At 43.5% G+C, this 26,489-nt stretch overlaps 1 protein-coding gene across 1 annotated transcript in view; it reads right to left on the bottom strand.

The window, feature by feature from the left end:
- Positions 1-26,489, bottom strand: part of LOC144773129 (parapinopsin-like) — a 1,885,416-nt gene that overhangs the window by 292,997 nt on the left and 1,565,930 nt on the right. The window contains exon 3 of the mRNA XM_078657990.1: positions 1,292-1,525. Within this exon, the coding sequence (XP_078514116.1) occupies positions 1,292-1,525 (234 nt within the window). The remainder of the gene's footprint in view (positions 1-1,291; positions 1,526-26,489) is intronic.

Here is a 26,489-nt window from a genome sequence, read left to right as displayed (position 1 = left end):
TGCTCCATTTTTTGTTTGCCTGCGTCGTCTTAATTCCAACTCATTCCTCTTTCTTCAACCACATTACACTTCCTGACTCTTTACCTCAATCATGCAAATTGTTTTTTATCCCCGCTTTTCCCTTCTCACTGTTTTCATGTCTTCCTCTGTTTTAACTCTCATTTTGCTTTTCTTTCTCTTCATATCTATCAAAGTCTGATGAAAGTTAGTTTAGATCACTAGAAATGAGTGGCAGTACCCATCCCCTGCGACCACCTCCACAAATTAAGCACTCTGGGCCTCATTTATAATATTTTGACGCACTGCGGTATGTAAAAATAAAAGGGCAGGAATGCGCCGTATGTACAAAATACAGCGCATTCCTGTCCTCCCCTTACCCGGTGCACAAACAGCAGCCATGCACCAGCGCAGACACCCTTGTGTCATTTTGCGAGGGGATGATTTTTTGTGTGCAGGAACGGACCCCTTTAATCATTAAAGGCATTTTCCTCTTTCTATGCATGCTGCAGAATGCATAGAACGAAGACAAAACTTCGAGAACTGAAAGTATTTCTAATTGTTGCATCTCTTTACTCCTTCCCGGTTGAGACGTAGGATTTAGACGGATTCCCAAGTTTGCAAAATTTTGTAAATCAGTGAATGCATCAAGTTCCATGGATGTGGCGTCGGAACACCCACAGCAACACCCATGGGATATCCCTTTCACGCAGTTATGGGTAAAAGGCAAACATATTTACAAGTTCACGCAGGGTGAATTTACATGGCCTTGTAAACATGGGGAGAGCCCATTCCGCTGCCAGTGCGTCAATAAAAGTGTTCACCGGAGACGCAATGGGCTTGTAAATAGGCCACTCTATATTCAACTAGTTCAGATCAAAAACAGTCAGTTTTCCCTACAGTCAGTTACGTCTGTTCACTGTCTGCATGTAATGTTCTTAGAAGGCAACCATATTTACAAGTTCACGCAGGGTGACTTTACATGGCCTTGTAAACATGGGGAGAGCCCATTCCGCTGCCAGTGCGTCAATAAAAGTGTTCACCGGAGACGCAATGGGCTTGTAAATAGGCCACTCTATATTCAACTAGTTCAGATCCAAAACAGTCAGTTTTCCCTACAGTCAGTTACGTCTGTTCACTGTCTGCATGTAATGTTCTTAGAACAACATAAATAAAAACATATGAACAGCTCCTTGTAATAGATTTTATGATTCACATACATACAATGACGCTGAATGAAATATCCTCGTAAAGTGAGATTTTACATTTAATTAAAATGCAACAGAATTCTGACCTGTTTGTTCATCAGGATGTAGATTATGGGGTTGAATACAGTGCTGCTCTTTGCCAGTATTGAGGGTATGACACTTGCCACTGGAGTTATCACACCAGGGCTACCGAAGGTGGCGAGCAAGGCCACTACTCCGTAGGGCATCCAGCAGACCAGGTAGCAGATGACGGTGGTGATCACCATAAACAGCACATGGTACTCTCTCTTGCGGGCAGCACTCTTCCTGATTTTCCCAACCTGTTTGGAGACAAATCAATATTTGATTATCAGTCATGGTCAATAAATTTGTGATTTTTGTTCAAGGACAAGCAGGAGATATTATGCTTTAAAATCTGAAAATCCGCAGTAGTGGCCCATGGTGGGAGTGCTGCGGGGCACTGACGTGGGGTGGGGGAGGGGAAGGGTGGGGGTAGTAAACTGCGGAATACAGCCGCACAGAGGTAAGTGCACAAACAAATAAATAAATAAAAATTGTTGTGCTCGCTGCATCGCCAAATGAGATGCAGCGCGCACAACAAAATTAGTTTTATTTATTTGTTTGTGTACTTACCTCTGTGCGGCTGTATTCTGCAGTTTACTACATCCACCCTGCCCCTCCCCCACCCCACATCAGCGCCCAGCTGCATTCCCACCACAGGCTGCTACTGAAAATCTGCACTTCATGGAGCAACGAAATACTAATGGTTTCTGATCCCTGGCGCCGCATTGCTAATTAGTTTTACTCACAGCAAGCATTTACTTTGAAAGAGTGCAGATTTCATTTGGATCATTTGGATTATTGCTGCTTGACTGAATTTCATGCAAGAGTGTGTCACTAAGTAGGCAATTGATAGCATGCCAATATGTTCATATGTCTGGTGGTGAGTGATCTGAGGATTGGACTGTCCGTAGCGGGAACCAGGCACCTCGGTGGGCCACCAAGGGGGGGGCGGTTTTGGGCCCCTGACAGCCGTTTTTGTTACCAGACCAGCAATATCAGCCCTCTGTAACAAAATCGTCCAAAACCGGCCCTTGTAAACAGCTTGTCCGCACCCCCCACCCTCCCAGGGGGGCTGGCCAAGCAGTGTGCCAGGGCTGGCTTTGGTTCCCAGTTTGGCCTTGAGTGTTCTGGATTTGACATAAAAAGAAAGCTTGTGATAGACAAGACGCTGCTGCAGTACCATGAGAAGCTATTGTTACCAGAAACACAATGCAGATTTCTGATGAGTTAGTTTCAGGTTTATCCTGTGAGTTCAAGGTGTAGAGTGCCACAGCAAGAAAAGATGGATGGATGGCAGTGCTGAGGTATTAAAATTGTATACATGCAAGGATAATGTAGTTTGCTTCAGCAGAAACTTTAATTGTGCTGTTACAAATGTGTTCTAATGCATACCTTAAGTAGCATATGTTCAGCTGGTAGTAGGTAATAAAAGTATTTCAGCATTACCCCCACCTTTAATGAACTGTGACAACACAATAATGCTGCACAGTCAAGAACGGAGTGGGTGTCTCACCCTTTTTACTGGGCTAGGTTAAAATTCTTATGAATAAATGCTTCACTTTCCATCAGTGTTAAATGAATACAAGGAATTGGAGTTTAATTCATAGGGCCTCCACGCTGCCTGAGCATGGCACCAGAGGCTGGACAAAGAAATCAATTGTAAATGAGATATTTCCTGTAGCAGTTCAGAAAGATTCACCCTTCACATGAGTTGCCTGGGTATATTTATTTAAAAATCATGCAACGCAGGGCAGCAAGATCAGTTGCTCCTCTGCGTTGTGTGAATAGGAGAGAACTAAAAAGCACCATATCTACTGATATTACTCTCTTCAGCCCTCTCCCTGAGCTGCTGCAATTGAGGCAGCCTAGTACCAATGCAAGGCACCTTTGCACCATGGTGCAAGGGGGCCTGTGTTACAGGCTGGATTATTTGTGTGCAGGAAGCTGCACTATGTTGTGTTTACTTTGTATTTACTAGGCCATACAACCCCAAAATGGCTTTGCATGGTTTCGTTATCGCAGTTAAGGACTTGCGTTGCCTTGCAACGACTTGCATCATGCAAGGATACCACAGGTAAATCTTCCAAATCGCTTTTAGCTTTCTTTTCATTGTAGCCCTTGATAGTAGAATAATATTTCACGTTTCAATATCTCATTTGTCTATTTTTGTTTTTGTTTTATATAGCGCGAACTAGAGTCGTAGGCATCAGAGCATTTTACATGAGCACCAGCTGTGTTACAGATGGACACATTCACTTTTTTTGTTAGGCATGGGGAGAATAACCCCCAGATGCATCATGCATCCATTTTGCGATTCCTTATTTGCCAAAAATAAGGAATCGCAAATAAGGAATTGCAAAATGCAATGCATCAAGAAATTGCTAATAAAATCACAATTTCTTAAAATTCCTTAATTGCGGCTCACAAATTGCGAGTCGCAATTAAGGAATACCTCCCCAATCTAGGCCCATAGGAATGAATGGGAAGACAATCTCAATTTGTGAATCGCGAATCGCAAATTGCGATTTCAAGGGTGCAGGCGTGTCCAAAGGACACCCTGTTGCACCCCTGAAATTGATCTGTGCACATATGTTGCGCACACACATGCCCTTAGGGCATGTGTGTGCGCAACATGAAACTTTGAAAAATGCACTTTAGTGCATTTTTCAAAGTTTTTGCAAATTACCATGAAGTTCAACTTCATGGTAATTTGCACCCCCTATTAGCGAAATCGCTAATTTTTTTAACTTTGATGCATTGCATTTAAGGAATCTCAATTTGAGATTCCTTAAATTACGATTTTTGCATTTGGGATGATGCATCCCAAATGCAAAAATACCTGTTGCAAAGGGGCAGATTCTGAGAATCTGCCCTTTTGCGAGCGGATTTAAGCTTGATGCATCTGGGCCTTAGTGATTTGCCCAGAATCACAGGATGTTGAGCGTGCCTGCCGAGACTCGACCCTGTTCCCCAGATTCGAGGTTGACCGTCATAGCCATTAGTCCACATCCTCTTCTATATCAATACAATTTATCTTGGCATTTAATGCTTCAAGATATTTATACCATGGAACATCTGTCTAAACTCGTCATCCAAAATGGCGACTACTCTCCCACGACTAGTCCATATTATAAACTTTATTCATATATTTCATTTCGCCAGTCTGTTCCCTGTCACTATTAAATGGTAGAAAAAACACAACCTATATACCTGAAGAGGGTTTAAAATTGAGATCAAATTAACACAATCCCCTCATTAACCACAACTGGGTGTCAATTATCTTCAACTGTCTGCTGAAGGAGTGTAAAATCATCCCTGAGGGAAAATGTCTGCAGGACAATATTCCTGAAATATTTACCACAACCTCTGCCAAAACATTTTGCTTCATATCGGTAAGAACAAATGTAAGCATTTCCTCTGGCCAGTATCTACTTTTGTAAAAAAAAAAAAAGAAAAAACTGTTCAGTGAATAAATCACTCCGAATAACTATTTCACAGGATAAGGTTTGAGTGAAAATACATAAAAATATTCCTTCCTGTTCACGACAGAATCTAATCAATTACGTTTCTCTGACTCTCTGTGGAGTAATCCATCATCCACATTTTTGCTCGCATTCAGTTTTTTTCCTACATGAAGCCACCTTTGTCACCATTTAGCTTTCCTTCTGCCTATGCCCCTCAAGCAGAATTCAGATGGCTCACCAGTAATCCTATAATAAACATGGCAATTGCCACACCAGGGGGCATATTGTCAAGCAGGGGGTTAAAAATTATCGCCGTTTTAGCGGCAGAAAACTGCAGCTAAAGCGGCGATAATGGGCTTGATAATATGGCCTTGTGAATTCTAATAGAAACCCATGTTCTGGTGTGAACAGGGGAATCCTTTGGTATGCCCTCTGTCAAGGGAAGTAGCAAATGCCCCCCATTGCCAGTGGACAGCCTGGCACTCCTGCAATGCACAAGATTACCTTGGATGCAAGAACATCTGCTTACATTAGGGTAATCCACGAGATTATGTTGCTGATACTATACAAATGCGCGGTACATAAGGTGATTCCCTGCTGGTACCACACATTCATAAAGTACCATAAAGGAAATTCACAAGATTCCCTATTTTCTCAGGGGTGGATGCACACCATTGGGAACATAATATGTAGGAGATCACTGTTGGTGGGGCTCCAGAGCCGTATGGAACCCTGTGACATGCTTGCCAATCCTGCACACGTGCCGGTTTGGTCAGGGATTCACTGTGGATTGCTAAGGCCCAGATTCCCCAAGAAGCACAATTCCTGATAGGTGGGCATCAGCATGACACTGCGTGCATTGTCGTGTTGATATCCGACATCGTCCCACTTAAACCCCATTATGACCCAGCCATCCCTGCAACCATTGGTCTAATACCACTAATGTACATTGTGAAGAATGGTGGGCTGAGGGAGCTAAATGGGCATTCGGAGGAAATGGTGCCTATGCCAATTTCTAAATGAGGCAGCTGTGTCAATTGTGGCAACTGTACTGTTTAAAATGTGGAACCCTTTGCTTTGTTTTTTGCTTTAGGGCGTGTGCAGTCTAACTAGGTACGGTAAGAACAGTGAGGCGGGCGGTGGTGGGGCAGGGTGGAGTCTACAGACAATGGGATAGGTAAAAAAAATGTTTTAAATGAATAAAACCACTTACCTTGAGCTCGTTGCTTCGCCTAGTTGGCTAAGCGGAGAGCACAAAATAAGTGTTTTTATTACTATCCTGTCATCTGTTGACTTTCTCCCCCCTCCCCACCGTTCTTCTCTGTCCCGGCTACACCTGACCCTAACCTATGAAAATCTATATGCATGAACTGAATCAAACAAAAATGTGGAAAATGTTGGCTCTGTTGGGTACAGAATTGATTCTAAGTTTACCGAATAATACCAAATAGAAAACAGTGCTCAATCTTTTCAGTAATAATCAATGAAAAGGTAAGAGAAAGAAAGATAAAAAAGACAAAAAAGCACACCAAAAATGAGCAAATGGAAAGTTGTATTGAGGGATAGATCAATATATTCTTTTACATTTTATGGTGTCAAAATAACATTAGACCGAGCCAACATTTTCCACATTCTTGTACACCCAAGTTCTGAGGGGCAATGGGTCACCCCATTATACTAGATATAGCTGAATTAAACAAAGCCAAAATTAAATGGTTATCATTCATTTATGAAAATGTTGGTTTTGTGTCAATTGGCACAACTGATCTCAAAATCAAGAAAAGTTTCAATTGCTGAATTAAAAGTAAGGTGCTCCAGTCCACTACAGCTATGATAATTTATTTAGGCCAGGGGCTTCTTGTCAAACAGAAGAGCCTCATTCTTGCCCAGCTTACCAGTAAACCATTAATAACTGAGCTGATGTAATTGTTTAGGCCAGGCTTTTCTAACAAGTAGCTAGTGAGCTACTGGAAGCTCTTCAGGTCCATCCAAGTAGCTCTTCGGTGTGTGCAGTACAATCTACTAAAGTGGAAGCTTTTGCTTGGTTGAATTAATATATTTATGTGAAAATTGAATAGTGTAAATTTGAGATGAAAATTAGTGTATTTTCAGAACTCATAAACTGATGTTTGAAGAAAGCTTTAAAAAAAATGTAAAGCTGATATTTGAGTGCTAAATGATTTGGCATTGGTGACAATTATTACTATTATTATAATTACCATGGTATCACCGGCATTGCACTATGGTGATTATCTAATAACTATGTAAAGAGATTTCAAAAGGACAGAGCCTAGATTGTATTTTTTTGCGGCCAACTCTGCCAGATACACTAAGATGCTAGCTGCTGGTAACCTTGCATAGGACGGCCACTAACAATTTTTTCTGATGTGGTCACTATTACAGCGTTAATAATAATAGTAGCTCAGGATGATTTGAACATAAGTAGCTTTTATTACAGAAAATTTTGGAAACCCCTGGTTTAGGCAATCAACTTACCTATACGCAAACAATGTGCATGCCAGTGTGAAGATAGCTGCACTTTGGCACCACACTCCAATGCCCACATGTGTTGGATGACAGGCTTAACGCTATGGACAATGATCACTTTGGGAATTAGACAGTACTATTAGAACAGATATAGCCTTGCAGGTCTTTATGTTCTACCCTCTTTAACGATAGCTTAGCCTAACAGTTTGTGAGCAAATGTGAGGAAAAGTTGGGGACCTTGGTCTGACAAACATCAGAGGCAGACATTGGCTGCAAGTCAGTGCTATGGCTTAACCAATGCTCCTGCCTCAAGCAACATCACTCACTGGCCCACGGCCGAAGCATTCTTTTGTTGGACTTTATGCTGTTGTTTTCTGCCCCCACCTTTTTTTGTTGTTGCTGTTTTATATAGGGTGAACTAGACCCAAAGGTATCAGACTGCTTTACATAAGCACCAGTTGCATTGCAGATGGACACATCAATTTTTTTATTTTTTATTTTAGGCATGGGTAGATTTAGTAACTTGCCCAGAATCACAGGATGCATGCCCCTCTCGCCAGGCTCGAACCTGGTTCCCCAACTTGAAGGTCGGCCGCTCTAGTCCTTAAGCCACATCCTCTCCCTGCCCTTGCACTTACTTGGTTTCAAACAGGCGATTGGCTGTTAGCTTGACATGCCTTGGATTGAGGCCACACAGGGAAGAAAGTGGATGGAGATATAACTGGGCCGGCAGTTGTTCTTTCAAAATTGGTGCTGAGCCTGCCTGGAGTAAGAAAGGTGGAGAAGAGCTGAGGTTTTATGATTAAATGCTGCACCAACTTACACCCACTACACTGGGATTTTCAGGAAAAAACTAAAGAGAGCTAGCTGGACCTCACAAAGAGGAGCATTAATCATGAGAGATTAGACCGCAGTGAGTGGCAGAGTAGGCAGGATGTATATGTATTTGCCTGTTCCTGCAATTGGGTGCACGTCAGTACATATCAACCTTTATGGAATAGGTGTATGTTAGTGCATCTGCCCACCTCTGTGCTTTTGTGTATGCACATAATATTGAATGTATGTGTTTCTGAGCATATGTTTGTGCCTGCCTGTTTATGTGTGTGTCTTTCTCTGTAACTGTGTATTTGAATGCACATCTGTGTGTGTGGGTGTTTTGTGTGTATGTGAAGTGAACCTGGACATGTGCAGAGATTGTTGACATGTGATGGCAGAATACTGACATAGGATACTATACATGGACATTTTAACAGTATATGGAAAGGGTATGGTTCTTCATTGCCCACCTGTTTGACATTTCACTATATGCTACTAAAGATGGCACATTTCAAATACTGATGTAAAAAGGCAAAACAGATGGACTGATTGAACACGTGTAACAGCTTCAGAAAATTATAATTTGGTGTGGAGATATTTGCACATTACTCAAGAAATTAATTTACAGGATGAAGAGTCCTTATCAAATTCTGCATTAACGTTTTAAGGCAATTAGGCTTTTTGTACACCTGGCTTCCACTCAAACTTGAATTTTGAAAGAAATCTGTACTTGACGGCTTAATATGATTGCCAGAAAGTTGTGAGGTGGCGAAAAGGACAGAGCATACTGTTAGAAATGATGCCAGAGGGTCCTTAGGCTCTCCAGATGAGTGTTTGCTTTTAAAAGTGTTAAGGACAACTGTAAAGAAGGTTTCTGTATGGCTTAACTACATTCCATTCAAGACACTTCGGCCAGCAGTCCTTTGGTGCAACAGAGATTCACAAACATACGCAATTGTGCAATTAAAAGTGTTTGTAACTCAACCTGGATTTTTTGCCTCTTTGCTGACCCCAAGATTTGCTGACTGTAGAGCTCTGTGCATATAACCACTGCTAACCAGTATTAGAATACCATGCCATACCTCCATTTCAACGTGGTGAAATTGGCATACCCATGATTTCTATATATAACTTACCTGTGAGTCCCTTGTATATGGTACAAAGTGTACCCAGGGCCTCTATGTTACATGGTACCAGTGTACTGCTGCACGCATTGCCACCCACTACATTGAGAGTCCAAACATGAATGCGTGCCTATCAATTGTAGCCTGGCTGTGCAGTTTTTAAACTGTAAATTCAATTGTTAAAATAACCCCTTTTGACAGGTCACAACCTTCCTTTTATATATTAATTAGTTGCCCCAAAGTAGTAGGCATTATTGCCCATAATGCAGGGTAAATGGTATTTTATAAGTAGGACCTGTAAAAGTTTAATGTGAAACATGTCCTTATAGTGGAAAGCCCTAAAACCTATGTTCACTGTAGTAGGGCTGGCTGTTCCATAGTAAATTCTTGAGATGCAATATTAAATTCAATAATGTTATCTCGAGCTAGAAAAGATCAGCAAATTTAATTCTTGGACTTTAAAAAAAATATAAATTACCAGCCCAATTTACTGGTGAAGTCAGATTTCTAATAAATACTTTGGAAAGTTACTTTTAGAAAGTTACCTTTGCCATACCTAAAGCTTATGGAGGTTCTTTTGGATGAGCAGCTCCAACTGTCATCTGAGAGCTGAATAGCCCCCTTGATAGTGTAAACACTAATCCTAGAGCAGGGAAAGGGCCTTGGGTATGGTAAGGAGTGTCAGCCTCTCTGGGAAGATGGCCATCTAGGCTGTGCCTGGGAACCTGAGTAACTTTAAAGAAGCCTACCATCTCACAGGCAAATATTAGCTGACACCTGGAAAGGCCCACACTTTGTTCCCCCAGTCAGACAGGCACCAATCTCTATGTGAGAAAACTGCCCCCAAATTGGTTCGGAGTCATCACAATGGAGGGATTGTTCATTTTCCTAGCCACATATCCGTGGTGGGTACAGTAGGTCTGCACAGGGAAAGAAAGGTTGGGGCATCTTGGTTTTAGGTAAAGCAGGGCAATATGGGATTGTTTGCAATAGGGCACAGATGCAATGCTGTAAAAGTGGGAGGGTTACCATTGGTGATATTTACTCTACTGGCTAGGGATTGGCCGGGAGTTTTCCTCATTCACAAGTGGGTGTCAGGTATAAAGGGGGCTTTCTTGACCTGTACAAGAACATATTGTGTTGTAAAATTGCCGTCTCTGAAGGCTCACCCCAAACATTTTGCCTTCCTCCTCCTATTTTTCTGACCTTGCTTTTGCTGGCATTAGGACTCCGAGCACTTTACAACTACTCAGCAGTGCTAATGTGCATGTTTGTCTTCCCTAACGTGTCTGTGATCCGTGTATACTGATCAACATATTTATTTTGCTTTTATGTCCTTTGTAAAGTGGTAGAGCATTTACCCAGGGCCTGTAAGTTAAATGCTACTAGTAGGCTTGCAACACTGATTGTGCCACCTACAGAAGTCGCCTTTCAAACCTGTCTCAGGCCTGCCATTGCAGGACCTGTGTGCACAACTTACTGTCGCTTTGACTTGCCATTTAAAACCTACTTGCCAAGCCTTAAACCCATGTTTTATGACATATATGTCACCCCTAAGTTAGATCCCAAGTAGCTGTACAGGCAGGGTGCTATGTAAGTAAAAGTTAGGACATATACCTTTATGTTTTGCATATCTTGGAAGTGACAAACAGGCTATTTCGTTTTTCACTACTGTGAGGCCTTCCCCTCTCAAAGGGTATCATTGGGAATTCCTTAATAATCTTTTAAGTGGTAATTCCTGATTAGAAATGAGTATCTGTTTCATGTTTCATATAGTTGGAATGGTGGTGATAAATCCTCTTTAGTAGTAAAGTTGGATGTAGCACTACTGTCTTAAAAATATCACATTTAGAAAATGGACATTTCTCTGTGTATATCACTCTGTGTGCTCAGCAGCATGTCTCCAATACACGTCTGGTCTGGGCTGGGTGACAGCTTCATTTGTGCATTCCATTTAAACACCTACAACACAGGACACTCAACTGCATCAGCATTCATCTGCGTCCTGATGGGACATCCTGGGCAGAGGAGAGGAGGCAACACTCCACTTTCTAGGTACTGTCCTGTCTCCACACAAAGGGCTGTTTTACACCACCCTCCACATAGCAAAGCTATGTGGCAGACAGGACTGGGCTTAAATGGGAACTGTGCACTACCGAGATTTCCTTTGAAGTTACCCTCCAAATCAAAGGCAATTTTGGGTATGAGTACTGGGTCACTGACCCCATCTAGTCAGACACTGCATAGGAAGCTGCTGGTTCTGCATATGCACATTGCAATAAGGATTACTGTGCTGGCATGATAGACTGCCATTTTTTTTAACTGCTTTGTTGTGTTGGCCTGCTGTGTGCTGTGCTGCAAGAGGGAGTGCCACTCTGCTACCTGCCTTGTGTGCTGGCTTTCTGGCTTCTACCTATAGGACTGGGCTAACGACGAGTGTTCTCCAAGAGCTTTGTGACTTGCCTCCTGTTGTCAGAAATCTCAGGGTCATCAAAGATGTTCCCTGTCTACCCCTGCCGTGGGACTCTGCAACTGGTGAGTCCAGCAGTGAGACTTTGGTAATGATCAGCACATGATTGACCTAGGAAGTCCAGAGGTCACTGTGCAGGTTAGTACAAGCACTCTGTGTCTTTCCTCCAAACAGCACTGCACCCTTGTGTCACACTGGCCCGGCAATGTACACAAATCACCCTCACCACTGTGTGTGAAAGCTACCGCAGTGCCACCCAGCGTGGCTCTCCTGCGATGTGTTACCAGACAACCAGGGGCAGGCCAGGCACAGAAGGCTCATCAGCCTAGCTCCGCCCCCAAATCAGTACAGGTTGCGATGTGCAGGGGACTCCAGAATTCAATGACGTGAACCCCACTTCCGAGGCCTGCCGACACTTCCTCAGCCTGGCTCCCTCGGCAACATTCCGAAGGATTTCTTTTTTTTAAATTCTGTTTTTTAGCAGGTAATAAATGCAGTTTCTCTGCCTTGCAAGGCAGTATAACATCGACCTTTTCACAATGAACATTACTAATGATCGTCTCATCGGCATTATCCATTACATTAGTGGCAATACAACATGATGATTACAGTAATACCACCTCTACTCAGTCTGTGGGCTATTGACAGTTAATTGTTGCATATATTGACAAAAAGGTTCCCATACGTCTCTGGGCCTAGATGCTGCGGGCACTTCTTCTGCGTATAATACAAGGTTTTCATTACAGTACACCATGTCCTTAATCCAACTCTTAGTGTTCGGGGCCACTACACTTTCCCAATGCAGTGCGACTCGAAGCTTGGCCATCAGTATTGCAATGCGCACAAATGTACCCACTGCCCAGGCAAATTGAAGACGTACATTGCAATATAATCCCCATCATTTCTTGTATGTGTTGTAGTACACCCTCCCAGAAAAGCAGCACCCATCTACATTCCCATGCCAGATGTAAAAAGTCAGCATCAGGCTGGCCGCATCGCTTACAGTTACTTGTTTCCCTGAGGCTGAATTTGTACAGTTTAACGGAAGTGTGGTAGGTCTGGTGAAAGTACTTGAAATGTATAATGCGCAAGTTGCCATTAGGCGTGAGGGCACCAGTCAGCTTGCAGACGTGCTCCCATTCTTTTCTAGTAGTGGTGGGGTTAATCGATCATTCCAACGGGCTAGACTTCTATCCAGTTTGGGAACCCTCTTGTCCCGTACTTCTCTATACAGTTTTGTTACCAATTTACAACTAGAAGGTGCAACCAGTAGCAATTGTTAAGCTCGCAGCGTTGGAGGTTCAGCTGAGTTTGTGTGGTAGTGGGCTTTAATCGCTTGCCTTAGTTTGTGTATGGTGAACTTGAACAGTAGCGAGGGATTGGTGACATAATTCAGGTCTTCTGCTGTGAGAAAGTGTCCCTCCGGATAAATATCTTGCATGGTTAGCATGCCCACTTCTCTCAGCGCTCTAAGTGGGCCCTCTTCACGTGTCTCTGACAACGCTGCATGATGTGCGTGGGGCAGTGCCGGTGCATAGATAGGAAGCTTGTTAGCCATATTGTCTATAGTCTGCCATGCTGCAATAGTCGTCTTGATTTCTGTTTGTGGCGTGCCTCTTTGTGTGTGCGTGAGATCAACAGACAGAGGAACTGAGTGTGTTTCCGTCTTCTACTGCGACATGTGGAGTGTATGCATGTGGTTTGAATCAATAGTAGGCATATTGCGCTTCGGCGCATAAATACTTTAGAAAGGGATCTGGAGCGCTGAAGCCTTCTCCAGCATAATCTAGCGTCAGAGTGGTCCAGCTCTCTCTGGCCTGCTTTCCCCCCATATTAAGCGGATAAGAGAGGATCGTGCCTCCTTGTCAGTCAGTCAAATTCACTTTATTCGGTTAATTAAACCCATAAAAGCATACTACAAAATCCATTATAAAATAATTTACAAAAATATTAAATAATCATAATCATCACAATCTATCAAAACCATAATCAATTCATCAATATACACATTAAAAAGGGGAACATGTCATGGAATTCCTGATAAGTAATGCACATCATTATCAAATCTTCCTTTCCTCTTCATCCTGACAGCTGCGGTTAAAAAGCTAGCTATATTAAAAATGTCCCAGGCATCATTTAACATTTGCAAATAAACTGCTTGAAAAACTATTGTATCAGCTTGATTGGGATATTGCAGAATAAACATATAAAGCATGGAAGTATAACCATTTTGATGACCGTAATGCGATCAGCCAGGGAGAGTGGCAACTTGTTCCATCTGTCTACCTGTTGTTCCAGGGAGGTGCATGCTCTGCCATAGTTTTCTCTAATTACTATTTTGGGATCGCGATACACCCAGACGCTCAAGTATTTAACTGGGTCTGTGGTCCACACCAAGGGGTAGTCCACGCTCGGGGGCCGTTTTGGCTGTATTTGGTACAACTATCGTTTTATTCCAATTGATTCGCAGACCCGAGAATAGTCCGAAGTGGATGTATTCCCTCAGCACTCCTGCTAGATAGCGTCTCAGTTCTCTTATAAATAACACCATGTCATCGGTGTAGAGTGATATGCCAACCGGGCGAAGCAGGAAGTTAAGTGCCGATTCTCTGTGGCGCTGACGAAAAATACAAGCCAGCGGCTCAAGTGCCAATACGAACAGAAAGGGTGATAACGGCACACCTGATGAATGCCTCTATAAATCCGAAATGGTTGTGACGTCAGGCCCCCGACGTGCACCAGCGCCGAGGGGTCTGTATATAAGAGCCGTACCCAACCAAGGTACAGTGATGGAAATCCCATGTGCTTCTGTATGTGGAACATATATCTCCACTCTATGGAGTTGAACGCCTTTGCCTCGTCCAGCAGGACCGCGGCAGCTGTCTGCTCGGGGTCTAACACATGAAACATGGCAAAGATGGTTCTTAAGTTATGAGACGTAGATCGTTCCGGGATAAAACATGATTGGTCCAGGAAGACTATACTGGGCATTTGGGGTTGCAGCCTGGTAACTAGTATTTTTGGCATATTTGGCATCCAAACTGATTAGCGACAATGGCCAGTAAGATTCACAACAGTCTGGGGTCTTGTCCTTTTTAGGTCTCGCGACCTATCAATGCACGCAAGTGCATTGAGCGGAGCGAGAATTCAAGTGCTCAAAAGGCTCGTCAAACCAAGGGCTTTTTGCTGCGGTTTTCTTTGAGTTCACGTGAATCACGTGACCAAACAAGCACGCGCATCAGCCTCCCTCCCTCCCTCCTAATTGCATTTTTTCACGGCCGCACAGCACATCAAAGGGCTTCGCCCAGCGTGCGCTCTGCGGCTTCTCCTCCCCTAATTAATCATGGCTGGCCGGCCGTACTTTCAGTTTCCCGGCCGCTCTTGTTTTATCTCTCCCCCACTGTATCTGATTACCTTGCGCTGTGCCTCCGCTGCAACACACAATATCGAACTGCGTCAATGTGACAGTGGTCTTTATATCAAAAATGTACTTTTAGAGATGGGATGTCTTGCGCTCGCCTCAACTAATCGCTTTCACAAGTTTGCTTTTTCCGCTATTAAAAAACAATCCTCCTGCTACACTTAAACATGGTGTCTCTTTCACTTTACAGCATATCACGCTAGTTCCTCTTTCTTTCAGCGACGCTCCACATTCATTTTCTGTTGCACTTGCGCATTGACACCAAATCCACAGACTGTCTTTTACAATCCTCATGGGGGTGTCAAGTGCTCCTCTCAACCTTCCTTCATGGGTTTGCTTTCCTGACTGCTTTCACAGGATCTTGAAGTTCACGCTGCGACTTTGTCATTGAGCCGGCAAGTCGTCGCCAAAATTATGTTGTAATATGAAGCTCTGCGACTAATAAGCTTGTAATTAAAAGGCTTTATTAAGCTTCATGGTCAGGCGTGACTTCTCCCCACGCCAGCTCAGGGCAAACTGCAGACGAGTAGAACGCCAGGCTCATTTCAGTAACCACTGGAACAAACAAGCATTGGCATAGCCAATAGGTCTCGCTTTTCACTTATAAGGTCCCAAAGGCGAGACCTATTGGCTATGCCAATGCTTGTTTAATAGTGTGATGATCAGGGCTTGGCGTAGAGATGGCGGCAACACACCAGACTCCTGTGCCTCTGCATCCATTTCAAGCATGTGGGGCGTGACTAGATCGATATATTCTTTATAAAATTCGGCTGTGAGCCCGTCTGGCCCTGGCACTTTTTGATTGGGTAGTGCATGTATTGCCTCCTTTATATCTTCTTCGTCTAGTGGTTGATTTAGATATTCACGATGGTCATCTGCCAGCCATGCGCATGCTATATAGGTTAAGTAGCCATGACGTATATAAATCAGGGTAGAATCCGCACAATTGTTCTACTGTCACTGTAGGGGCATATTGCTCTATCCCCTGGTGATCTGTCATTTTAGTTATGTGGCAATGGTCTTCTCTGACTTTGATTTAGGTGGCCAGGCTATGGCCTGGGCATCCTCCTTCACCATACGCCCTTGTCACTTGTCTGCGTGCTATGTAACCCTTCTCGGATTCCGCCAAAAAGTCATATTCTAATTTGTGAATATGGGCTAAGGGTGCGGGACAGTGATTGTGATTATGTATTGGTGTTCTAAATATGTTAGTTTTAGTTCGGTCTGAGCAAGCTGACCCCAAAAATAGTTTAAAATGCCAGCTGTGGTGCTGATACAGACCCCTCTTATGGTCACCTTAAAAGCCTCCCACAGCGTGGATGCACTCTCCACTGTGCCCGTATTAATATCAAAGTATTGTTCTATGGCTTTTCGTATAGTGTCATTGTAGATACGATCTAATAGTGCCTGCTCGCGAAATCGCCACACATAGGGGCGATGGACATTAGCCATAATCCTGAAAGTAAGCAGCACCGGATTGTGATCTGAAAGTTTGCACGGGAGTATTGTGACATCTGTGACCCAGTAATTCGCCCCCTCATTAATAAGCCAATAGTCCAGTCAGGACCAGCTGTTATGTGCAGGCGTAGTCTACTATGGGGCCATAGACGTTGATAAAGGTCACCAGGGTGACTCCTAGCTTACCACGTATCATGGAGCAGTGCCCCTCCTTGTCTGTATTCGTTTTGATAGGTTTAAAGGAAAGGCCTCGCTAAACTAGAATAGGCACCCCTCCTGTGTGTGAGGAATACGATGAGGCCAAATTATACTCCGCCCACCAAAGAGCGGTTTTAGTCTCAGAGGACGTGGTCAGATGCGTCTCCTGGAGGAGAGTGATCTGGATGTCATGACGATCTAAATAGGCAAACACTGCATAATTATTTGGGGGGTATTGAGCCCTCGGACATTCCATGTCACACAGTTGTATTTCTCACCCATATGCATAATGAAACATCAATCCTGCTAATTTCAATGTCTTGCCGCAGTAATCAAAGGATGCAAGCAACGTAAATCCCAGCTGGCCTGACAGTGCAATCACATTAACAAACCCCAACTCTGAACAAGCCCATCCCCCCTCCCCAACCCACTTCCGCAGAACCCAATTGCTAAAGCCATCCCTTATTAGAACTAAAAGCCTCCCAGTTCCACCCCCAAACAGTCCCATAAAGAAACAATAATGTGTTGTGGTGCACACATGGTGGCTGGAGCCGCCAGCCGGGAACCCCAGTGACAGCATCACATGGGGGGGTCGCATGAAAGGAATAGTACCATCTACACAACCTGCTCAACGCAGTGAAGAGACAACATGCTGTCCGCCCTATAGACAACAGCACTATTTATACTAACGCACCAGGTGTGTATACACTGCTCCCACAGTATCTGTTTTTAAACTGTAAATCAAACCATGAGTTATATAGTGTTTCGCGTGCATCCGCCCATTTGGCTGCTGTTGTTTCTGCGAAAACTGCACCTATTTCAGCCTTAATAAGTGTTACTTCAGCTTGAATATTCTCCGTCTCCATTCCACTTTGAACCCTTTGTATTAACATGGTTTCTCCGCTTGTTAGTTTCGCTTGCAGATTACTTATTATCTGTTTTTCTATTTTGTTTTTCCTGATTGAAAATCTCAGCGTCTCCCCCCTGAATACCAGCTTTTAGTGTGTCCCATACTACCATGTCAGAGGCTGACCCAAGGTTTATCTCAAGAAATTCCTGAATCCAAGTTTGCATATGGATCCTGCAGCTAGCGTCCTGTAGAAGCGCTTTCTCAAAGCTCCACCTGGGGATTTCTTTCCAGTTCTCAAGCCCCCCAATGGTCAGGATGAGTGGATTATGGTCTGACATGAAGCGTGGAGCTAAACCAATTGCACATTTGTCTACTTGGTAAGACGAAATCAAGAAATAATCTAACCTAGCAAACGTTTGGTGTGGGAATGAGTAATATGTGTACCCGGGCTGTGAAGAGTTGAGTTTGGCCCATACGTCTCAGAGCCCGTGTGCCTGTGCTAAGTTGGTTAGTGCGCTATAGACCAGGGGTTTTCTACCTTTGTAGTTCCATTTACTCCCTATTTCTTGATCATGTGGCAAGTTAATGTTAAGATCTCCACACAAGATTATAGGGATGGGCCAGTGGGCTAGCTCCCCGGAGATCTGGTTGATGATACTAGGGTCATCTACGTTGCTGCCATAGTTGGAACATATAGTGAAGGGGGGCCTGTGGGCATGTGACATTCCGCGATCACCCATCTGCAAAGTGCATCAGATTTAACTTTTGGATTTTTAATAGGCAATCTTTTTTCCCCCAGGATTGCTACCCCCTTTGTCCTTGCTCCTTGTGTAGTGGCTCCTATGACTTTATACCCTAGTGTATTCAAGAGTTGTTTCTGTGAGCCTTCCAAATGAGTTTCTTGGAGACATATAATGTCCCCCCTAGTGACCGTAAACCTTGTGCTACTTTTTGTCTTTTCCCATCGTCGTTCAGCCCACAGATATTAGCCGAAATAAACCTAAGAACTCTTTTTTTAGCCATTGATATATTTTAAGCGAAAAACGTGTCTGAAAGTCTCTTGTGTCAGTTGCTCTCCCTTCCCCTTCTTCCTCTCCCTTCTCTTTAAACTGATCCACACTCTGCCTTTTGTGTATGTGTATGAGTAAGTAAATGACTGTACGAGTAAAAGTGTCCCTGATACCTGCTGTTCTCCATTCGGACGCCCCCCTGCGTCCCACCCCCCACCCACCCCTTTTCTCAGAGGAATCAGGTATTACCTGAATGATGGTTGTCATAATTGAAGTTCAGCCGCCCACCACACCAAAGTAAGTTTAAAGACTTGTGTGGCTAGGTTACCCCAGTGTTTCTAAGGTTTGAATCTTACGAAGAACTAAGCTAGCTTATAATGAGCTGAGTTTTAACCTACGCGGGAGGCCCTAGAGTGATTACAAGTGCAGAAAAAAAAAATAAGTGCAGAAGCATAAATAAAGCATTAACACCAAATACCAAATACCAAGCATTACAGTTTTAGCAGAGCAGAAAGAAGTTTGAGTCTGTGTTCGTGCTCATTTACCCCTTTGGGTATCCTTATCTGGACCCTTGTTTAGATTTAATCTCTTCTAGGTACTCTCCAGCTTTGATTTCTGACAGAAATATCTTGGAGCCTCCATTAAAAATGACTTTGAACCTGGCAGGATTCATAAGGTAAGCTTCTGCTCCCAGCTGCTGAAATAGTGAGATCGGCTGCCTTAAACGCCATCTTCGCTCAACAGTCAGGTGGCAGAAGTCAGGTTTTGAGAAAAAGCTAATGCAATTAGCCCCTTTTTTAAAGTTGGGACTGGCTTGGTCATAAATGAGTTGTCTCAGAAGAAAGTTTCCAAAGTAAACTAGGAACACACTTGGGTGCCCGCTTTCTGTGCTTCTGTTACCGTCACGTAGTCTTCTGATGTTGAAGGGAAAGCGGTGGGCCCTTTGCACTTCTCGGTCCCAGTCCCAGTTCGAATGTTCCGGGAAAGAGTCTTGTAGGAGCTTGACGATAAACCTTCTGGAGTCCTCCCCCTCTTTGCCCTCCGGGATGCCAAGCAGGCGTAGGTTGTTCCGGCACTGGCGATTTTATTGCTCTTCAAGTTTTGCCATGACATCAACCAAGCAAGCAGTGTTGGCTTCACTCTGTTTTTTAACCACGGTGACTTCAGTTTCTAAACATTCCGTGCGCCCTTCAATCATGGAGACACGATCGCCTATGTCCGTGCATGTTTTGTTTAGCCGTCCTTGGACTTTTCTGGCAGTGCCCTTTGCCGCGCGGTTATCCGCCCGTACCTCTTCTTGAAACTCTTTGATTGAGGCTAGGATTGATGCCAGTGAGGGTTCAGAGGGTTCAGTAATAGTTGTCGAGCCCCTTATCTTGTCCCAGTTAGCTAGATGCGTGTTGTCGTCTTCATCCAAGGCGTAGGACATCTGTGAGTCTGAATAGTCCCATTTCAGTTGGCTCCGTCTTTTCCCTTTGTTTTCCGCCTTCTTAGAACGTTGTACCGTGCCCGTGCCCTTGCCATTGTCTTTAGCTAAATCTTCACTATCGCCTTCGCTAGAGTCAATGCCCCCTTTCTCCTCTGAAGACGTCTCAGTGCAGTTAGAAACAGAGAAGTTCTCGGGCCCTGTGTCTGGAGTCCACAGTGCTTGTGCTCCAGCAACCACTTCCAAACCCTGAATATAGTTGATAATACCAGGCTCAGGTATGTTTGAGGACACCCCAGGGTTTGCTGGTCCGTGTGTACCTGAACAGCCGCCATTGTGTGTGGCAAGTGAGTCTGGCTGGTTTACCTGGTCAATTTTGGCTAGGGCGGTGGGGTCCTCAACTCTAGCTGCCACATCTGGAACGACCGTGATGCTAATTTCCGGTAAGGCTCCCAAGGGTTCATCTGTGGGGGCAGTCTCATATGCAGTCTCATGGTTCTGGGCCAGTGTAGGCACGGGGGTTTGTGTTAAAGTTAGATCCAGGTCCAGGGGGGCGTTCTCAAGGGGGGCATTTAGAGTGGATTTACTATTGGCAATGTTAGTACCGGCGCTGGAGCTATTGTTCTGCGTCTTGGCCTGCCCTTTAGCCCCTTGAAACATTTTTGTAAGTATAGGCGCGGAGTTAATGCTGGTAGAGTCTCTGGTAGCCACTGCCCCTGCCCCCCGGGGTTTTCCCAGCTGCTTTCTTGTGCCACTAACCTCTTGGCGGGTCCTGCTGCTCCTGATATTGCCCTCAGGAGGAGCTTTGTCCTTTTCCTTAAGTTCGGTGTTGCTCTTTAGTTTGCTCCCTCTTTTTGCGCCCCTGCCACTCATCTCCATGTGGCTGTTGAGGTACCTCTGCAGTGCTCCTGCGCCGCTCTTGGGGCTGAAAGGACGTCTCGAGCAGGGGACCAGGCTCTCTAAGCCGGCAAACGCGGCCAGGGAAAGCGCCGCTAGAATCCAGGTGGGCACGCCGAGCAAAGAGGCTTTCCCAACCAGGACTGGGGCTGGGAAGTTGCGGGGCACAGCACGGGATCTCAAAATAGTAAAAGTTAAAGTTCTTGCTCTGCTCGTCGGAGGCGCGTCTCTCCTCGCTGCCTGCCTGCGCATCCACATGCGCATCGCAGGGTGCCTAGCCGGTCGTACGCGTCAGGCATGAAGCAGATTGACGACCGCTCTTCACTCTGACACCGTCATTGCTCAAAATGTTTTTTCCCACTCAGTGCACTGATGTGTGCTGCACTTTATTTTTTTTGCTACACATTGAGGGTTTAGATTTTGTGTAAGAGCTGACTTTTACAGTCTTGCTGCATCACCTCCAGGTAAGGCTGTTTTTTTCAAGACAATCAACTAAATTACAATATATTTTCACAACTTTAAATAACCTATTACAATGAGTGAAACACATTCTTACCAAATGATCAAGCTTTGTCAATTTCGAACTAAGACATGTTTTTTTAATAAAAACCTCTTCACAAAATGAAGACATTATGAGCTGAACCAGGTAAATGACAACAAAGAATTTGATAAGTCAGAAAGATCACAGGTAATATTTCACTTCAAAGATTAACAAGAACAAAGTCCAAAAATTGTAGGAACGAATTTTGATTAGACTGTACAAAGACAAGGTAATGGAATAAAGAGATGGTGACGTGATTTTGATGCAACTGGCATCCTTCAGAAGAGCACTGTTTATCAGATCTTGCAACCCAGGTTATGTGTTGGGTGACGGGATCATTAAGTTCTGAAATCTATGTCTCCATCATCACAAAACCATATGTCTTTGACACCAATTGCATTAAATAACTGTGAGCTAAATCATCATACAGAGAGTAGACATCACAGCCATTACAAGACCTGTCTTTAAAATGCACCAGGTCCTATTACATCACTTTCTCCACCAATGAATCATTTCATAATCACCTCAAACAAAGAGTGTGAAGAAGAAAGGGCAATTACAATTATGTTTGCTATGGACCTTAAACCACCATTGGAGGGGGTTGTGTTATGAAACTGCCCATGGCACAACAGGCGTTTGTGGCCGCTTTCCGTGCACCTGGGGCACTGTGGTATTTCGGAAGGGCTGCAGACGCTTGTGCATCCCCTTCTGTAATACTGATAGCGATGCGCAATGAAAGTGCCAGCGCTACATTCAGAGGGTGTTCACTCCTTTGCATGGGGGCATGGCCCAGGCAAATGAGGAAATCCCTTTGCCTCTGCATCATATTACAGACGCGGGCGCAGAGGCAAAGACGCTCTAAAAAACCTAAAAGGTTGTGCATTAGCAGTGTGCCCTCTGAGAGCAGCCCTCTGGAGGGGGGCAGGGGTTCCAGGGACCCCCCTCAGACATCACCTTGCAGGCGGGCACCTACCTGCAAGGGGATCTCTAATCCCCCTTCAAAGTGCAGACGGTTTTCCACCTGCACTGTGAAAACATGGAGCAGCTTCAAAGCAGCCGCTCCATTTTTCACAGAAATGCGCTGTCCTCATGGCAGGCCTAGTTCACGGCTGCCTTGGGGCAGCACATTCATGGTAATACAGCACAAGTCCATTGTTTGAGCAGGGAATACCTTTTGAAAGGTGCACCCGGCGCAAACAATGAAAATTCGCCTTTAGTGTAATACAACACCAGGTGTGCATTGCTTTGGTTGAATCTCCTCAGGTTGGGTTAAGTACATTTTTTCTATAGTCTACTAGCTTCAGCCTTACTACACTATAACAGCAGCCTGGACTAATATTGCCATATATCCTTGATGATGACGATGATGATGATGAGTAGTCGTATAAAATGCTACTAATACTGCAAGAATATGTCCCTTTTTGTTTGGCCCCCCCATTTTTTTGCTGAATTTTTCTACTGGTTCGTAGACTCTCCACACTGGGTCACGGATGTCCAGTGCCCAGTGTATATTTTCTGACCCCTAAAGATGTTGAAATTGGCTAATCCCTGATTTGTGTATTCAACCCTTCTATAGAGCTGTAATACATGATCAGGGACACTGAAATTATGAGGCGGGGAGGACCAATTTTGCAGCAGGGTTAACTAACGTATGCAGCAAGAAAAGCTCAATTATGCAGCATAAATGTAGCAACTTTTGTGTTAAGATTACCTGATTATTTTGTGTTTTTTCCCTGCAAGTTAACACTTTCTGGGCTAAGTTTGCACCTAATTACTACCTCTTTGACACCCAAATACAGAAGTAAGCAACAGAAAGGTGACCAGTCGAAATTCCCGTCATAGCTATCTCTAACACCAAGGGATTACGGTCAGACAAAAACCTGGGGAATCTGTTCATTCTGCAGTCTCATTGCACTGTAGCTGATACAAGAAAATAGTCTAATCTTCAGTGCTTTGAATACGGGGCAGAAACATATGTGAAACCATTGTCAGGTGCCTTTGTTTTAGCACAGACATCTAGCAGCTCATGTGTGTCACACAGATTATATAGGGCTTGCAGTACTTGGGGTTCCTGCCCCCATACTTCGGGTGGGACTCCCAATTATTTGAAAATTGATATTAAAATCTCCACAAATTATTATGGGCAATGGCCAATGTGCAAGTTCATCTTTTAACCAATTAAATACCCCAGGATCATCCTGCACTGATACGTATATCCAGCAGAGGGTGAAAGACCGGTCCCCCATGAGATTACATCTAATGGTCATCCACCTTCCCATTGAGTCTAAAAACCTCTGCCTGGACCTTTGAAAGAACTTTGCTATGGGATCAGGGCTACAGAGAACATATGAGGACTTGGATACCTGATTTTTTAAATCAAAATGTAGGGACTGCTCCTCTGACAATTGTATGAGATTGCTTTAAAGCAGCAGTTCGGGGAGAAACAACTCAATTTTCTTGGAGAAAAGGAAAAGATGAGAAACGCAAGGTACAGGAGTTACATCTTAGGTTAGCCCAGGCTGAGCAACAGCTTGTCACGGTGGTACAGCAAGGACATTATATCAAGGCTGATCAAGACGAGATAGCACTAGCCAAAGCCTCCATTGGGGAATCTCTTATAGAGAAATCAATTGGGAAAATAGCGATCAATAGGGAAAGGTATACAAGCTCAGTGATAAAATAGGACACCAACTCGCAGTTCATACACGACAGGACTGTGTGCATAATACAATTACGCATATCAGGGACCCAGTATTAGGGGCGTTCCATGGTACGCATGAGATACAGGAGGCGCTTCAGAAGTTTTATCAAATTCTGTATCAGGAGGAAGTTGCTGGTACTGAATCCCAAAAACAGCAGGCAGTGGAACAATATCTAAAAGCTGCTCCAGGGAAACGGCTGACAAAGGAGTCCCAAGAGCAGCTAGAGGACTTTCTGACATGCAATAAGGTGTTTGCAGCACATACTAGTTTGTCAGACGGAAAGCTGCTGGGCCTGATCTAATACCGTTGGAATTACATTGAAAAACAATTGATCAAGTTAAGGAGGTAATGTTTAATCTTTTTAGACAAACCTTTCGAAGAGAATCTCCACCAAAATCATGGGCTGAGGCAAAAATCGTGGTATTTCGCAAATAAGATAAACCAATAGAAAAGTTTTTCTTCTTGCAAAAGACAAAGGGCCATATGTATTAAAAAGTCATTTCACGATTCTCAAATAGCGATTTTTTGTGAATCGCTATTTGAGAATTGCAAAATGCTATGTATATAGAATTTGCAATAAATTTTATGAATCCTACATATTCATTAATTGCGAATCGCAAATTCCGATTCGCGAAAAAGGAATACCTCACCATTCATTCCTATGGGCCTAGAAGCCCAGAGGAATGACTGGGAAGACATTCTCAATTTACGATTAGCAATTAGCGAATCGCAAATTGAGAATGCAATTTCAAGGGTGCAGGGGTGTCAAAAGGACACCCTGTTGCACCCCTGAAATAGGCATGGGTGCACATGTGGCGCACATACATGCCCTAAGGGCATGTATGTGCTTCACATTGCACTGTGAAAAATGCAAAAAAGTGAATTTTTCAAAGAAATCGCAAATTACCACCAACTTGAAGTTGGTGGTAATTTGCGATTCCATAAGGCCAAATTGCACTTTTTTGGTGCTTCTTACATTGCATTTAAGGAATCGCGATTCCTTCAATGCAATCCCAAAATAAGGAATCGCAAATCCTTATTTTGCCTTAATACATACCATTTGGCAAAATTGCATTCGCAAATGCCGAAATTCTGCGAATTTCAGCGTTTGCAAATGCAATTTTGCTTGATACATATGGCCCAAAGTTCATTTTCATATCAGAAACTTTTTTGAACATTCCTACTCCAAGGCCAAGGTGACCATCCTACTTAGTGTAACCAACCAGGGCTTCATGGTGGTTCACCTCAAATCACGCTTAGGTCCTGGTCTACTGTGACGATTGACCACAATTAGAGCTTTGCGCTTCTTGCCTCTGTATTCTCTAACACCTTTAAAAAATAATCTCTCTGGTTACCCTTACTGGATTTTTGGCATCATTTGGTTGGTTTATTAAAATATTCTCTATTTTTATAGATTGGAGTGGGAGTTTTTTTGTTTTTTTCAACGTTTTAACTGTTTTGGTACTTCCACATGATTTACACATTTATGTTACGTTAAGCGTGTTTTCTCTGTGTCATTCCAACCAGGGGTTGGGCTCAGGTTTAAATTGCTAAACCTTTTAGCTGAACCTCACAAGATAGTGAGATTATTACTTGTGGTGGACACAACTTTGTCACAGATACCTAAATGCTTCCTGGCACTTGTAGAATCAGCCTGAAAATAGGAAGACTAATGCTGCTAGCTTTTTACAGAAGAGGGTGAGAGTAGAGGTGCTGCAAACATCAATAGTAACGAAATTCCAGTGTTTATTAGTTAGTAAGAAAATAATCACCCACCTTGCCTCCAGAGTTTGATCCATGCAACATTTAATTTGTTGCTGAAAGCTGAGTGAAGAAGTAGGGGCAATATTGAATGGATTGTTCAAGGAATTATTAATTTTTTCCTAAAATATACCTTTTACGATTGCTTGTATGATAACATCGTTTAGTTTAACATTTAATTTGTTGCTGAAAGTTGAGTGAAGAAGTAGGGGCAATATTGAATGGATTGTTCAAGGAATTATTATTTTTTTCCTAAAATATACCTTGTACGATTGCTTGTATGATAACATCGTTTAGTTTAGCTGTGAAATTTTACTGTATGTAATGAAGGAACTGTTTTTATTTAAATGTACTTTTATGATTGTCTCAAAAAGCTATCAAATACAGTTTTATTTTACTTGAGTGTATTGTTCAAGGAATTATCATTTTTTTCCCTAAAATATACCTTATTTTAGCCAATCTGAATGTGTGGTTGAGGAATAACGAAAACAACTAGCATGTTCAGTAACAAACTTTGAAAGAACACTGATTTGATCTAAACTGTACTATGTACTGCACTTGGTCATACCTCCTACTTTTGCTGTCTTCCTGCTGAC

The sequence above is a fragment of the Lissotriton helveticus genome, chromosome 8, assembly GCF_964261635.1.
Source record: "Lissotriton helveticus chromosome 8, aLisHel1.1, whole genome shotgun sequence".
Taxonomy (NCBI): Eukaryota; Metazoa; Chordata; class Amphibia; order Caudata; family Salamandridae; genus Lissotriton; species Lissotriton helveticus.
The sequence above is the reverse complement of the archived record's forward strand: the minus strand, read 5'-3'. Positions and strand labels throughout refer to the sequence as shown.